The 17160-nt window shown below is 45.5% G+C and overlaps 1 protein-coding gene across 1 annotated transcript in view; it reads right to left on the bottom strand.

Annotated features, from left to right (window-relative positions):
• Positions 1-16829, bottom strand: part of MAML2 (mastermind-like 2 (Drosophila)) — a 75466-nt gene extending 58637 nt beyond the window's left edge. Inside the window, exons 1-3 of the mRNA XM_010578260.1 lie at positions 16685-16829; positions 14773-14876; positions 9786-11243 (exon numbers count right to left, since the gene is read on the bottom strand). Of these exons, the coding sequence (XP_010576562.1) occupies positions 9786-11243; positions 14773-14876; positions 16685-16829 (1707 nt within the window). The remainder of the gene's footprint in view (positions 1-9785; positions 11244-14772; positions 14877-16684) is intronic.
• Positions 16830-17160: the final 331 nt, after the last annotated feature.

The following is a 17160-nucleotide window of genomic DNA, read 5'->3' as shown; positions in this document are numbered from 1 at the left end:
TTTTTTCCAGTGGGACAAATACGCTGCTTATTCTGTCTCCCTCACTGATAGAGGCTGGCAGGATGAATAGCCAGCCTGAAATATGTAGTGTGTCCTTTCAGCTGGCAATTTGAAGGGCTCAGAGTGAGGCAGGTCTGGAAAGCTGTGTTTCCTGCCCTGTCCTGAAGACTTCCTGCAGATGCTTTGGCAACTACTGGACAACAAGCCCCTTATGCCCCTATGCTTATTCCTGGCATAGGATACAGAAACAGTTAGTTTTTAAGTGTTACCAGTCTTGCACTTCCCCGTTGCAAAGACCGTAGGTGCTTGTCCCCTGTGCATCAGTCGCTCCTGTTCTGCCCCATTTCCTCCCACACTATCTCCCACCCTCGGATCCCCTGTCCTCCTCTGCCTGCGTGCAGGCTCACTCTCAGCCTCCTCCTCCTGAGCTCCCAATCCTTCTCCCTCATTCACCCTTGCCCAATCCCAATTCTCACTCTCTATTACCACCTTCCAGGCTTTTTCCTGCCCTCAGACCCTCACCCTCCCTGCACTTTACTCCTTCACCACCTCCTCTCCCAGTCTCTGTCCGCCCCATCACATTTGTCCTACTCGGGATCTAGTTCCACCTAGCTGTTTCTTTCCCTTGCACTAAACTTTCTGCTCCCTGACTCTCTCCGGCCCTCAGTTCCCGTCCTTCCACACCCAGGCTCCCTCTTGCAGTCAGTTGTCCACCTTCCACCCCCTCTCCAGCCACCCCCGTAGCTGAGGTTCCCCAGCACCAGCCACCTGAGTTGAGTTTAACAACTTGCTGCTGCTGGCAGGAGCCTTCCCACCTCCGCTTCTTGCCTCCAGCTACGTGCTCCTGCCGCTTTCCTTGTGCCAGTGTTGGCTTTGCCTGACCCCACAAGCTGGAGAAAGTCACTGAAAGAGGAGGAAACCAACACAGAGAGAAAAAGGATAGTTTTCTGCCAGTTTTGTGAGAGCTCAGACGAGTGGCAGAACTGGTGCCAGAGGAAGGAGTGGACATGGGGCTGGGGGGGGGGAGGACTCCTTGTCCCTTTCTGAAGCTCCTAGCCATCATCAGCTCTGCCATCCATTGAATCCTCACCTAAGAGTGTTCAAAGCCCCTCGTCCTCCCCTTCCTTTGACATACTGGCACGCAACTCAATGCACTGTAGTTTCGGTCTGTGTGCGTCTTGCACGCAGAGCGGCACAGCTGGGCTCACGGACACGGAGAGTCTTCTGCGGCGAGGTTATGCCCTACGTATGTGTCTGATTTAGGTACTCTGAGCTGCGCCTTCCTCACTGGTTACATAGGAAGCTTAGGGGGTTAACTTTAAATACAGATAACTGGTACGATGGAGAGGGATAAATATCCCTCCTTTTACGTGATTTCTGCCTTTTCTACTGATTCACAATATGATGTGGAGCTCACATAAATCCTCACCTCTTCCTATGAAATTGGAGAATCATTCAACTCTCATGTTTCCACAGCTATGTCAAGGCTAAGTATTACTATTAAAAGACTGGCTTGGTCTTTCAGACGGACCAACTGCTTCAGGCACTCAGCCCCCCTCCAAATTCCAGCTGGGGCTTGACAAAACAGAGCTTCGTCAGAGGGGAGAGGGAAGTGAGGAGCAGTTTTGAAGAGATGACGCAAACTTGGCATGGTTGGCCTGTTCAGTGCGGTGTGAGGCTGCCCTCAAGCCTCCACCCCTTCCTCACGCACAAGGTGGCAAGCAGAATCTCAGGCATAGCCAGGGCATGTCCACCCATGCACGGGTGTCTCAAAGGCCCATTGGAGAGTTGGCAAGCCACTGGATGCACCTCGATGGGCTGTTTAACATCAATCTATAGGTACAAAGGGAAAAAGAAGCATCAAACACTGTTGTAACTCCTCCAGAGGTCTCCTTTGGGGGACTGCACAGGCTCTGAAGGCTCAGAGCTGTCGATGCTGGGTCTATAGAGAACACTCTCAGACCAAGGGGCAAGAGGCAGTGAGGTCTAGATGAGCAGATGTGGGCTGATAGGTTCAGGCACTATTCTGGGACACAAAGATAGTGTCTCTGAGACTGACACTGGGTCTGGTTCAACTCCAGACTCTGCCAGAGGATTTCTCTGTGACGGTAAATGTGTCCTTATCCAGTAACTCTAGTGGATTGATTGCAACGGTTTTGAATGAGATCTTCCTTCTCTCCTTCCCCAAATATATAATAATATATAAAATATACAGTGACATTTCCTTCTTCTCAAGGTTTGGCTGGCTTGCTTATTTAGATTATAAATTCTTCAGGGCAAAAGTTGTCTCTTACACTGTGTGTGTGCATTACCAGAAACAGGCATGCAGCAAATGAAGCAAGCAGATGGTTCTGGAACAGTTCTGTTGGAGCATCTGGCTGATTTTCTGGATCAGCATCACATACAAATGGTAAATTCACCCGCGAAAACTCACATTAAAGGAACGTTACTAGGCCTGTTGCTGTCTTAATGACAGTCATCTGTGGCCTGGAGCAGGTCTCCACCATAAAAACACCAGCAGTAAAAGTGGCTGAGTGGATGAATAAATATTTGCCATTAAAATATTCCTTCATTTTGGACCCCTAGAGAGACAAATTACTGGGACTTGCTCTTGAGGACTTTGGGGAATTAAAATAATAGGAAGACTCTAGGGAGAGAAATGGGAGCTGGGGCTTGTTAAAATTTTTTTGTTCCTTGACTTCTTGAGGTATTCATAAATTGCCTACAAACAAGCAAAAACTTACAGGAAAGGGTTTTTCACCATGCCAGCTCCAAATGGCTGTGGAATTATATTGTTTTTCCAGGCTGCCTTTCCAAAATCCCTGCAGGAAGTTGACTCAGGGCTTGACTCTGGCCTCAGATGCACACACAGCAATAGCAGAAATCCTCACTCAACCAGGTAAGAAGGCCTTATGGATATCTCAGCTTTATTGACAAGATCACAGGTCAAGACAGATTAACTTGCTTAGTAGCAGAGAACCAGTCCTGAAACATCCCCGGTCCCTTTCCTCCTGGTCAGCATCGCATCTTCACAGTTTCTTATCCCAGTCTTGTCCTATTACACCGTCTTTCCAGTTAATCTAATAAGCACAAACTCATGTCCTGTCTTTGGTGATGGCTCCCTACTTTACTCCACCACCCCAGGCCTGTAAACTGTAATCTCAGCCACCAGCACTGTGGATCTACTCACCTGCCCTTTCCTCCTTGCAGCCACCATCATCTTCTCTTATGTACTCAGCAGGCACCTTGGCTGTCCCTCTGCTTCCCTACCCTAGCCCATGTCTTCCAGGTGACAGTGGAGTAAAATCAGAGGACTGAAGCAGCTAGCACCCTTACTGTGCCTCCTGTCTCCAACAGCATTTTTTTTCCGCATGGCAAAGACAACTGGCTGGCTCATGAAGTGCCTCCTGGATCACTGCAGTCCTCAGATCAGCATCTCTAGACATGCAGGTGGGTAGAAGCTGATATCCTTCAAATTCCTTCTGTAAGACTCATCTTTTCTCTGATTCTTACAGAAGCCAGATCAACACTGTCCCTTTGAGACAGGTGCCATTTTTAATCCGAGTTTATACAGTTCTTCACAGAATGACATTTTGCCTTATCAGTGGACCTCCCAGGCCACTGGGCCACTTTCACAATGCTAACAAATAGTAAGACTTCAAGTGTGCTGACATTAGCAAAGAACTCATCCAGGCAAGTGCAATGATGGTTTTTATTGGTATCTTCAGGGAAGTACCTTCAAAAAGCAGTCTAAATGAGACAACAGGGGCTATCTCAGCCACCTCCCAAATCCCCAGACCCAGAAACATTTGACCTAGGCTAATATTCCACTATTCTACCAGTGTAAATACTTTATGTAAAGAGTTCAAGAAACCTTATGGAATGGGTGATGTCTCTGAGCATTTTAATTACAATTTCCTCAGGGACTGACCATCCACAGTGTGATTCTCTCTATATATCATTCAGCAAACTGAGCATGAATGATATAAAGCACTACCAAGACAACTGTCCACCACGACAATACAGGAACTTGTGACATTTTCTCTCTGGTTTCGTATTCATGAATCAGCTATGACCCTGCAATCGATGGTGGTTATTGGGACATACTCAAGTTTTTATCCAGAATAGTTAATTCAGAAATCCTTGCATGAAGGAATGCGACCAAAATGGAGCTATCAAGAAAAGCCGTCATCCAAATATTATTTTTATAGCGAGCATTGAAAGAAAGGTCACATTGTTATTTTCTTACACTATGGAACAGTTTCTATTATTGCAGATTCCAAAAGCCTGGAATCGTTGTTATTTATGATCTAAGTCAAATTTAAGTCCTGGTTTGTACCAATTACCACAAGCCACTCTAGGTTTTCTCTCTTCATTTCACAAATATTTGCAAAATAATTCCTTCACACTTGAAAACAGAGAGGTTGCCTCACCAAAATGTGCTCTTCTTTTCTTCTTTAGTGGTAAACACAAAGGTCTAGGAAAATATTGTTTTGATATGAATCATCCTAAGAAGCCACATTTTCTTTGAGAAATGTCAGAGGCTAAATTAGAGGTGTAAGTTATCGCTCAGCAGTGAATGATAACAAGAGAGTTTTTATATCTGCACTTTCAAAAAAGCCATTCGATCTTTTGCTCCTGGTGCTTCTTCCTCACACAGCACTCTAACAATCTGACAGTTTAACATACACTTCTTATTAAATCCATATGGTGCCCATGTTTTAAAAAAAAAAGGTAGAAGGCTGTATCCTGCTGCTTACTATACTGCTGCAAGTCCAATTACCGTCTCTTGAAAATAAATGAGATTACCCTGGGTTTACACTGGAGGAAATGAGAGGAGAATCTGTCTCAGCATCTTTGCAGAGCTGCCAGGTTAGTTGAAATACCGTCTCTGTCCCTTGGAGATATTTAAGAGCGATGCACATACATCAGTTAAGCACTGATTTTCTGGGCATTTGAAGGGCTGGTGTAACAGAAGGGGCCTCCAAGGGGGGGTCACCTCAGCACCTGGAGCTCCTCTGAGCACGAGCTCCTCGCTGGTGGCACATCCCTTGGTGCAGTGCCGCACGGCGGCCTTTCTCCAGCCAAATGCAGCCATGCTGTGTCCCTGGGTCATGGAGCACCTGAAGGACCATTGGCTCCAAAATACAAAGCCTTCCTGTGGGAGAGCATGAGGCAAGAGACACGTATGGGGCACTCATGCTTGGAGCAGTGTCGTGGTTTAACCCCAGCCAGCAACTAAGCACCACGCAGCCGCTCACTCCCCCCCCATCCAGTGGGATGGGGGAGAAAATCAGGAAAAGAAGTAAAACTCCTGGGTTGAGATAAGAACGGTTTAATAGAACAGAAAAGAAGAAACTAATAATGATAATGATAACACTAATAAAATGACAACAGTAGTAATAAAAGGATTGGAATGTACAAATGATGCGCAGGGCAATTGCTCCCCACCCGCCGACCGACACCCAGCAAGTCCCTGAGCCACGAAATCCCTGCCCCCCACTTCCCAGTTCCTAAACTAGATGGGACGTCCCATGGTATGGAATACACTGTTGGCCAGTTTGGGTCAGGTGCCCTGGCTGGGCATGAGAAGCTGAAAAATCCTTGACTCTAGTCTAAACACTACTGAGCAACAACTGAAAACATCAGTGTTATCAACATTCTTCACATACTGAACTCAAAACATAGCACTGTACCAGCTACTGGGAAGACAGTTAACTACATCCCAGCTGAAACCAGGACAAGCAGGTACCAGAGAAGGGACTGCTCAGTATTCAGTAGGAAGGGAGGCTGGGTGGATGTAAAAGGAGCCTGTTAAGACGTGGTGAGGGAAATTATCTAAGGCATGCCCCAGTTAGGGCAAGTAAGGGCAAAAAGAGCCCCAAACTGCAACTAATCACACCACATTCCTGAGTTCTTAGGGGGAAAAAAAAAAAAAAAGAGAAAAGAAAGAAAGAAGAAGATGATCCCATCCTCAAAGTGATTATAAAGGATCAAGGACTAACAAGGCCCTGAGCTCTGCACAAGGAAACACTGTCATGGGTTGTAACTACATAGACAACACGGACGCTTTCAGAGCCTGGTTGTTCATGTAAAGTGGGGGCTGAAGCTCTCACGATCTCTTCTGTTACCCTTGCCCCCAAAGCCAAGGCTAAACAGGGCCCATGCCCACATGTAGCAGATAGAGTGGCCTTGCTGCATTAGAGTTCCCGTTCTCATGAGCTCAGACTTCTTTTCTCCCCTCCCTTGAGTCAATGAAGTTGAATAAAAAAAATTGGAGAAGAAGTCAGCTTGAAAGCTTTGAGTTTAATTTGGCTTTAGGTCAAAAGCAGAAGGGGATGACTAGTATTTTATTTAGTAGATACAGGCTTTTTCTTTCTTTTAATTGTTTTTTTGAATTCTGCACAGAAGACTAATGGATCTTACTGAACAAGTCTTACGGCTGCTCAAAAACTTTGAAAATATGTGTGGAATTTCTTAGACGTTAAAAACATCAAGTTTTTTGTTCAAAAACCTTAAGTCTTACTTCAGAAGCATCTTTCACTGACTGGACTACATTTCTTTTCTACAAGGGGAAAGTTAGACTCCAAACTTCTACCCAGGCCCAGTTGCAGATTTTCCCCACATCAGCCCAGGTTCTGTATAAGTATTGCAAACCTGATTAAACTTGTGCAGAATTTGGAGCTTCTCATTATGCCATAAACAAAGAGACTGTTCAACTTCTAAGAGTTTTTTCCTGACGGTGCATATGTTGCATCCTGATAGACAATGGAAAGGTGAATCTTTCCCACAACAATGGAGAATAAAACAGAGAAGAAAACAAACCCTTCATTCAGATCAACCTTCAGGGAAACTGAGATGATTTCCATCATTTTTATGACTTTTCCCTAGAGGCAAAAGACATCTAATTAGCAAATCCCACTACAAGTTTGCTCTGATTTGACAGAAAGTGAATGTGACAAGCAGAGAAATTATAAGCCTTACATTTCCAGTTAGCCAGCTTGGGCTGATAAAGCTAAGTTCAAATGGGTTTGGGGGATCTTAAAGCTTGGGGAGTAAAAATCCAGAGGGTGAGCTGGTTCAGCTAAAAATGTGAATTTATAGTGTTCCAGTCAGTGTTATCTGATGGCAATGTCACAGCAGCCCTTTCTGAATGTGCACTCACATTTCCAGCTACAAAGCATTCCAGCCAGTTCTGAGATGGTCCCTGCAGTCCACACCTGAGGAGGAGTTGAATGATACCAAACAGAATCAAACCTTGATTTCTCATGAAGAAATAGGGCATGAGTAAAACAAATATTAATTGTGAATTTAATTAGTCAATGCTGGTAATTAATCATGCATTACTGTTAATGATGTGTAGGAATCCTCAGAGGTGGGAGATGATCCTCCAGGAAAGAAGACTGCGCAGCCTAAATGAGGTGATGTCCCCATTGCTAAAATCAGCAAGAGTTGACCCACGAGGTTGCTTTGTTGTCTTTATTGGAAGATAATACTAGCGGTGTCTCCTCCCACTCTGATTTAATATTCAGACTGGACTTATGGGGCAAGCAGGCCCTGACCAAGGGGTTGGTGGGCTCTTGCAGCTGCGCAGGCAGACACTAAGGGAGTCCACAGAACTCATAAATACTGCCAGGTGAACGGTTATGTTTGAACCTTTCCAAAACTCTGCAATTTATAGACCAATTGTATTTCTAAGTATTCTTCCAGCAGCTACAGAATACTCTACTGAGAGAGACCTACCTGATTTTCTGAACTTCAGCAGAACCTTGGAACAACTGCTAAGGATCTCTAAAAAAAATCCAGTTATCTCTCTAGAGCATAGAAAAAACAGCATTCTTGCTGCAAAAGCCCTGTAATCTGTGTCTACAAAGCTTCTAAGCTTCTCAGCTGTGCTGTGGGTCAGGTAGCCATGTCCTGCAGACATAACTGTGGAGAGTGGTCAGATAACAAGAAACTTTGGAAAGCTACTTGCAGAAGTCTGTGATGATAGGCAAAACTCCTTCCTTGGTGTAATAGAGTTTGGCACTCAGCAAAGTTCATTTAGGGCAAGTTTCCTAAGCCAAAAGATCTTGTGGCTGCACAGGTGAGAGTTCCCACCACACTCATGATAAATCTTGCAAGTACTACTACAGCCAAGTTGCCAAGTACCATCTCGTTGGCTTCCCTCCCTGAGCAGCAGCCCAAAAGGACACCAAGCAAGGAGCTACCATTGCCTCAAGCAGAGTTGCTCTCAGTGTTTTCATTCCTTTCCAGAATGTGACTTTGCATATGTTTTTTCAGAAAAATAGTAACGTTTACAAAAGTCCTGCCTTTCTCCCCTGTGCTGACAGATTGCTGGAAGCTTCATCATGGCTGGATGAAGGAACTGTTAAAATTCATCTGCCTGCCAGTCTATTAAGAGAATGGGGAAATGCGCCTAAGAAGAGAGCACACAGTGGCCCAACAAGGAGAGGAACAGCCAGCAGAGACCTCCCATAAAACAGCAAACCTGTGCCAACACTCGTTCTCCAGCATCTTCCAACGAAGCAACGTCTCCCCACCCAAAGCTGCCCATAGGTTTCACCTAATACCTCTTGCTAAGGGATTTTCTGTTGGAGAAAGTCATGGTTAGTTGGTCAGGGAATTTAAAAGAGTTAAAAGGAGAAAGGTGTCCATGCATACAACTATATTTACTTTTTTTTCAAAACATCAGACTGTTCACCCAAACAGTCTGGCGAAGAAACTCCAGTTCTGAATGATTCATTCACAATGCTGCTTCTCTGGGACTTTATGGAAGACTTAGGCTTTCACTTTTCAGTAGTTTCTTTTAGCTATTTTTCACATCCACAAATGATCTTCACACCTATATTGCCATTCCATACCTTCCAATGTGTTGAGCCCAAGTCCCACTAAAACTACTCAGAGTGGCTTAGATGTCCCAAGGTGAAATAGGTTTTACTTGTTTTGCTCCTGGTTTCCAGTTTCTAGGGTACAGTGAGGTTACATAGTCAAACTTCAATTGGCAGGTCTGAAATTTGGGGTCCTGGTGTACAGTGACTTGACATAGCATAACTGAGCTGTAACAACTGATTTTGTCAGAGCACTGTTTCATGATAACACAGTGGAAGCTGGCCATGTGGTTTATAATTGTAGATATATCTGTGGCAACCTTCACCTTCATATCTAAGCATGCATTTTATCCACAGAATATTCCCAGAAGTGTGCTGGGTGTTTATAAAGCTCACAGATAAGTCTTAGATTTTCTTTGCCAAACAGGTAACAAATGTGCAAACAGTATTTTTGTCATGTCAGTCAAAAGATATCTAAAACCAGAATTTCCTAATCCTGCCTCCCCGAGGAAAATGATGGCATAAAAGTTAACGTTGTAAAATACACTATCTGAGATAACATAGGAATTCATTAAAATTTTGCCATTCAAAAGGGCCTAAACTTTTGTAAGCTAGAAAACTTAGATAGGGGTCCAAAATAAGCTTGCATCTGCCCTACTATTTCAACTTTCTGACAAGTATCTACATAATGTATAGCAGTGACATATTCACTCTATTGGGTTAAGAAAAAAGTGTTACAAACATGTTTTTCTTGAAATTCTTATAAACGTGCATCCATGATATACCTGAACAGGCACTAAACGTGCCATCACCAGCTCTGTGGAAGTATGTGCTGAGATGGTCATTATCTGCCACCAGTACACATCTCTTGGAGGAATGAGGCCAGACTGGAAAAGCCTTTTTACTAATCAGACCAGAATGATTCTGTAACAAATAAGGAGGAATTTGCCTTACCTGTCTATGCTGCTGAGAGACTGGATACTGCAAACCTGAGATTTGCTGGCTTTGCTGCATTTTCTGAAGCATCATTTTTTGCTGCATTGCTAGGGGTACATTAGGTGGCCTTTGAAGAGAATGGTTTGGGAGAGGTTGAGCAGGTTGCGGCTGCGGCTGTTGTTGCTGCTGTGGCTGCGGCTGTTGCACGGGGGCTGAACCCTGTGCCTGCTGCGTGTAGTGCAGAAGGGCAGGCTTGTTTTGGGAGCCCAAAACTGAAGGCATCTGCTGGTTTGTTTGCTCTGAGTTAAAGTGAAACAAAGGCTTCGTGTTGCCATGATGCTGCTCTAGTGGTGGCTGAGCGCTGCTGATAAAGTTTCTGTTGAGGTCCTGAGGCTTCTGTTGCATGATTATGTCCATGGGATTGCTCTGGGGAGTGGTTGGTTTATAAACGTAGTTGTTCATCCCTTTCGACTGGTTTCCATTCACTGGTACCCCAAGCATTGCTGAGCTTTGTGGGCTGAACTGCTGCTGGCGAAAAGAAGGGCTGGGGATTTTCTCTTGCACGAAGGGTCCAGGGGAAGGTCCTGATGGAGACAGATTGGACCAGTTGGCTGTCTGGTTCTGCTGCTGCTGTTGCTGCTGAATCAAGGCATGCTGCTGCCGGTTGGCTGCGATCTGTTTGAGCTGCTGTGCATGAGACACCTCCTGCCAGTTAGGTAATGGCCGACTGGATGCAGAAGAAACCTGTGATACCTGTGTTTGACTCTGAGGCACCGAAGGAATGGGTGAAGAGGTGGACATGGCAGTGGTGGCCATAGTGAAGGCTGGACCTGTAGAAGAAGGCCTCATCTGTGGGGAGCCCACAGGAGCTTGATTCATGCCTGGTGCATATTCACTTTTTATCACCATCTTATCCATCTGCAGAGATCTCACAGGTCCCCTCTGGCTCTGCTGCCCAAGGTCAATGTTGAATGGCTCGTCTTGTTTTATCGTGGCATTTATCATATTCTCTAGCTCAAGATCACTCATTGGCGGCACTGATATGTTAGTCAGTTCATTAAATAGTTCCTGAAGCTCCAGATCCATCATTTGTTCCCACGAGTCTTCCCCATATCTGTTAGGGAACATGTTCTCATGGGACATCTGGCCATCTAAGTGTTTGCTGCAGGACATCGTTTCTCCTGGTTCTTTCTTTACCTCTTTCAAAGTCATGTTAAACATGCCATTCCCACTAGCATGTGTATTGTTTGCTAGGTTGCTGGCCTTTCTTTGTGGTCCTTGCCCCACAGACATAGTTCCTGACATTGACTGGCTTTGGCAATTGTTAACATGTTGCCCACCTTGTCCCACTGAGATATTATCACCCACTCTTATCCTCTTAATGTCAAGGAAAGAGCTCTCTGAAACACCATTGGGCCTCTTGTTGTTGACAGGCGACAGATTTACCACCAACTTTCTCTTCAAGGAGCCTTGGAGCTGAAAGAAGCAGAGACAAAAAAAAAATGATCATTAGATGACTCTGAAGAAACAATCTGTAGTCTACTTGCTAGAAGGATCTTGAAAGGCAACAGGCAAGTAAGCATTGCTTAGTACAGAAAGCTACTCTGTGCTTTCTCAGTCAATGAAACTATGCAGAACTGTAGGAAAATATGTTGTAAGTGAGGTATCTCCCTGCCACCACCCCTGTCCTTGTAGCCACCAGCATTTTTCAAGCACTGCTGCCTCCTGTTGATCACAGACCTCCTTTCCCCCATGGGTGTGAGTGGAGGGAGGTGGCCGGACCTGTAGCTGGCAAAGCCTAGGGCGTATCTGCCCCAGATTTGCTCCCATCTAACTGTGCCAGACAGACTGAAAGTATTTTTAGATAGCAGAGACTAATGCAGTCATGAAATCTGCCCTTGTGCCTATCCAGGGCTGCAGGATTTTACTCTCATGATTTTGGTATGTGATCCAAAGACCATTTTTGACTGCTGTAGAGGCCAAAGGTCCTAGGAGACTTTTTAAAGGCACATGCAAGATCCAGGCATCCCAATCTCACATAGGTTTATACTGGCCAGAGATGTGTATGATAAAGATGTTAGATGTTAACTTGTTCAAAACTGAAAATGAAGCCACTGGAGCCACGTCAGGTTATGTCAGCCAAGGGTCTGGCCCATGATGTACTGCTGGATTATTTTCCAGAGATGTCTATTAATACATTAATCCCTAATTGTTTATGTCCTGAAACATCTGCTATAAAACACACAGTCCACACAACACTGCTCTGAGAACTGTAAGTCTATTTCCTTTTCCTTGAATACTTACAGCAATACTTTCATCTGCTCACAAGCCCTGTGGGCCTGCCGAAGGAAAAGACGTTCACGGCTCTGTCCACCTTATCTACACTCATCTGCCATGGTTGTACACACAAATTCCCACCCCACGCACACAAAACAAAGATGTAGTCCCACAAGCTGAAAAGTTTGGACTTGGTGCATATGCCCTCAAGTAAGGTGCAGATACCCTCAAGTAGAGTTAATCTGAACACGATTCATAAAAGAACAGATCACTTTTAAACAAGTGCAGCTGTCATATCTTTAGCTCTGTACATTAAAGGTGCACACACCAAGCAGCGAACACACACTCATGCAGTCCTCGCTCAGTCGACACACACGCTGTCGCTGTTTCAGCTGTGAGCAATGTCAGGAAACCCCGCAGGGAAACATGGCTCATCTTCTGCCTTTCTGTGCCTGAGCAGGAGTGCACCGGCCTCGGAGGCAACAGGACAATCTTATCTGACAAATACCTGTGTGTGCCAGTGAGAAAACGGCGCCTGTACAAACTGTGATACCTTGGGAGGCTGTGATGGGCAGAGGGAACACTGAGAACTCTGATTTTCCAGTTAGGTGAGGAAGGATGATTCATGAAATCTTCCAATCACATTATTTGTATCATGCTGTTTCATGTACAGAAGTCCATGGGCACGCAATACTCTGTTGTGGCCCCCATTCCCCTCAACTCCAGGCTTATCTATAGGTAAGAGCTCTTCCCAGATAACTCCAGGTGTGAACACTTTTATTCTGGTGTGAATACCAGTGAGTTGCTTGGGAAGAGCTCAAGTAACAAATACATATTTCCTCCGTACCCACCTATCCTTCCATTGCATCAGCAGGTCACTAAGTTTAGCCCGCAAAAATAAAGCTTGTAACTTCTCTCTCTGACACCGAAAATCTCATCTCATCTCTCAAGTTAAGTTTCCAGCATAGCTTTTGAATCACAGATTCATGTTTTCACTCCATAATGACAGACATGTTGGTGCCTAGTTGTACAAGTCCACAGACCTTGTGCCTTCAAGAGTAACTAATTGTCATTAGGTGTCCCCAGGCGGGGAGTTTTGGGTGGTCACTTGCAAACTGTGCAGACTGCCTTTGGTTAGTGTGTTCCTTCTAACACATGAGTCACTGTACTTTCCTTTGCAAAAAAAAAAAGGTAAGCTGCACTTCCTTTTCCCATCAGTTTTGCTGTCAGTGTGTTTATTAGAAATCATTCTTGTGCCCCCAAACTCATCTTCCCGGGAAATGGGGAAGTCCCCATGTTATCAGAATACATGACTTGGCAGCGCGTCTTTCTTTCAGATGTTCTGCTGACAGAAAGGCTGAACAGATAATGAAAAATATATCCTCTGCATATGTATATGCTTTACGTAGTTAATATGCCTTTCTGAGTTAATTTTGCTTTTGCTTGACATTTTGAATCAGAGGGAGCTGTTTAAAATGTCTTCACATTTTCAGAGCACCTGCACCAGGCTTTCTGATACAATTAAAAACACAGGTGTTGCACCGCGCTGTACGTAGCAGCTGCTTTTCTTCTGCATTTGAACTAGCTGCTAGCAGATGGGGGTGAGCTGGGAAGTGGTTCGCCTGGTGACGCGCACAAGTCAGCAGCAGAGCCAGGGACAGCACCACGACCTCCAGACACATCCCTTAACCAAGCGCTCCCTCCCTCGACATGAGCCCGAGGACTCCTGGCTTCATGACACCTGCTCTGCTAAAGTGCCCACCAAAAAAGGCACCATGCATTTCTAAAGAAGAAGTAACAAGTGCTGGCTTACCACATCTCCCCCAAACCTTGCAAACATTGCTCTCTGAATGCTGACAACACCTTGGTCAATAGACGTCCCCACCTTAAAGCAGTAATGAGAGCCAGCGAGGCTGCAAAGGTGCAGGGGGACTCTCGGGGGACTTCACTGAGGCTGCTGAAAAATCCTGCTTTCCTAAACCCCACGAGTTTGGGATGTGGAGGGCGAGGGCAGGGGGAGGATGCGGCAGCCCACAGGGGTGAAGCCCCCTCTCCCTCCTCGCACTGAGCTGTTACCAGTTATGTGTCAGGGTGGTTTGTGGGGGACCGGTCTGTGTTTGTTCGGTGAGACGAGCAGTGTCCACCACCAGCCTCTCTGTCTTGCTATTTCATCTGACCGCTGCCTTCTACGGGGCACTGCTGCCCCAGCACTGCGCCTGTTTTTTTTTATGAAGGGAACAGAGCAGGGTTCGATTACTCAAATCTTTGCAGTTTTCTAGCAATCCCATTTTTCAACTACTGATTGAAAGCCAGTACTCGAGCTCTTTTTCCCCAAGCAAAGCACAGACTCTCCAGGGGGTGAAAAAAGAGCTTGCCAGATTTCAAGCTCCATCTCTTCCAATTTGCAAGCCAGGATTGATTTGGGTCAGTAAACGTAAAGCAAAAGTTCCTATACCACACAGGCACATTCCTCAGATCAAACGGGCTCGCGATTACACATCTCAAACTGCTTGAAGTGCGTAATACTGAAAGGCTCCGTGATGGGAAATGAGTGACATGACAGTAAGCGGGAGAGGAGGAAGCCCTCCGTGCACCGCTCCATCCCACAGGTAGGTGGGCAGCCCTGTACGAACCACCAAAGAGTACTTGCATTTCCTGGCAGCCCGTGTTATTGCAAGACCTTTTGCTGAGCAGGCTCTGGTGAGTCAGCATGAGTTCACGCACTTACAGCGAGGGAGTGCTGGATGCATTGATTTTCTGAAGTTAAAACTGCACGGGCTAAGCCTCCGGAGATCACGCTCGCGAGATAGCGCAGTGCTGTTACTGGCCGCGCTGCTCAGGGACGTTAACAGCAGAGGGCAAAACTCTAGAGATGACTTCGTCTAAACGACCCAGTGTGACCACGTCCTGTGCAGAGGGACAATTAATTTCTATTGAAAACTTATTCTGAGGCGTAAAAGGGATTTAAGAGAGGCAGCTTCTTCTCTAATTCTCCCTGACACCAGGCCAAATCAGCAGGAGTTCCACCGAGCTAATAATTAGGGCTCATCAAAATCTGGTATCAAATTATTTCTCTTTTGGGGAAAAAAAAAAAAAAAAAGGCTTTTTCTTCACCTTTCTTTTGGTTGAAATTTTTTACTACATGTAAAACTAGAGGACTTTCATGAAAATGGATTATTTTTTTATGGCTCAAAAGTTTTTTCGAAAATGGAAACAAAAACTTACTTGGTGCAAAAGCACAATCTGTCAATAAGAAATTTTAGAGATTGTTTTCTCAAAAATATCCATATTTAACAATATTTTTATCACATCTTTGATCCATTTCTGACATTACCCATGTGCATTCACCTTGTATTCCTTTCCAAAGGGACTGTCCAATATGGCCAAGAAAAGAATTTGTCTGTGGCAGCAGGAAATTATAGGGACTATCTGGTTTCACTTTCATTGAAAGTCTTATTTTTTTGCGCGCTCCATGCAGCTTCTTCAGTTGGACTTCCTCTAGAATTTACTTTTTATTTCATTTAACAATGTGTAGGAGCACAGCGCTTGACACAAGTCCTAGGTTAACCATCCAGCAGTCTTGAGTTTCACAGCTCTCAGGACAAGTAAAACAGCCCGTTGCTCTGACTTGCCCAAGTGTCTCCATAGTGCCTGCAGATCTCCCCAAAAAATTCATTTCCCAGTGCAACCCATCCCTGGCCTGGTACAGATATGTTAGTAACATATCTGACTGTCATCTCAAAATGTTTATAGCTAGACATTTAAGACTGGACCAAGCCATCAAAATGCTCCAAGCAAACTACAGAGAAAATATCAGAGTGTGATAGTTTTAAGTCTCCACTAAACCTTGTTAGCTGAAGATGTAAAAGGAAGCATCTCCTGCCATCTTTGTTCTCCCATCTCTCATATTTTCCTACTAAGGTCTGCAGCTTTTTTAGCTTGTGTGGTGGAACAACGGGGACGAAACTCGTAATGTGCTGCTAACTTAAACCCCAAGCGATTATCACACTTTGTTTGTGAAGCAGGCAGCACGGCAGTGTTAGTGATTCATGTGGAGTAATACTTCTGATGTTAAAAAAGCAGCTTTGGATTTTATGCTTTTAATATAGAAGCAGCAGACAAATCCACTTTAAAAGGTCCCTTTTGGAATTCCTAGACTGTCTCACAATATGTGCTGACTGTATCTATGACTGCACTGTAAACAGAATCCTTCACGTATCTGGAGAGGGGAAGGGTTAAAGGAATTACATGAAAAATACAGAAAATATTCAAACAATGAAAGTGGCCAAAAAAAAAAAAAAGAGAGAGAGAGAGTTCATTCCAAAGGAGGAAAACATGCTGAATGCTACTTCTTATTTATGCTGTGAAAGCACCTTTGCATCCCAGGGCTGGACCCAGCGAGCCAGCCCTGGGACTTGGGGCCTGATCCTGAATGACAGCAGCTCTCATTTTCTAAACGGTGGTTCGCAGCGTTTGCTGCCAGCCCGCTGCAGTGCCACCTCCTGCAGCGGCCAGAGCTGAGCTGAGCTGGGGAGCGTCTCTCCAGGCAGGGACTGGGGTGCACCAGTGCAGAGCCTCCCTGCTGCAGGCATCTCCCCAGCGTGCAGGAGGACCGGGAGCCCCTCTCCTTGCTTTCTTACCCCTTCGGCCAGACACGATGGCCACGGTGACTCGCACCACGGCCAGCTGCAGAGCCACTGATGCACCCGGGGGCTGGCACAAGGATGAGGAGGGGCCACTGCCCTGAGCTGCCACCTCCGGGGCCACCACAGCTCCTAACGCCATGATCACACATGCGCCCTCATGGACCATTCCTGACTACAGACGCACTTTTTAGGCACAGGCAAAAGGATTCCCATTACCGCTTTTTCTACGTATCTCCTGAAATCTGGTGGCTCTGGCTGTTCCCACTCTTCCCCACGCCCAGGGTTCACCCTGGTTCACCCTGACGTCTCTCCTGAAGATCTCAATAGCATGGTCCTCTCCTGAGCACCTCTCCCCAGGCTCTCTGCTCTGCACTTTCTCTGCACGGCAACAGGACATTTATTTTTAATCTTCTGTCTTCATTTGCAACTTCTACCTGACATGGATGAGAATGCAAGCGTGACAGTTGTCT

Source organism: Haliaeetus leucocephalus, unplaced genomic scaffold (assembly GCF_000737465.1).
Source record: "Haliaeetus leucocephalus isolate CR32 unplaced genomic scaffold, Haliaeetus_leucocephalus-4.0 Scaffold616, whole genome shotgun sequence".
NCBI classification, from domain to species: domain Eukaryota; kingdom Metazoa; phylum Chordata; class Aves; order Accipitriformes; family Accipitridae; genus Haliaeetus; species Haliaeetus leucocephalus.
The sequence above is the reverse complement of the archived record's forward strand: the minus strand, read 5'-3'. Positions and strand labels throughout refer to the sequence as shown.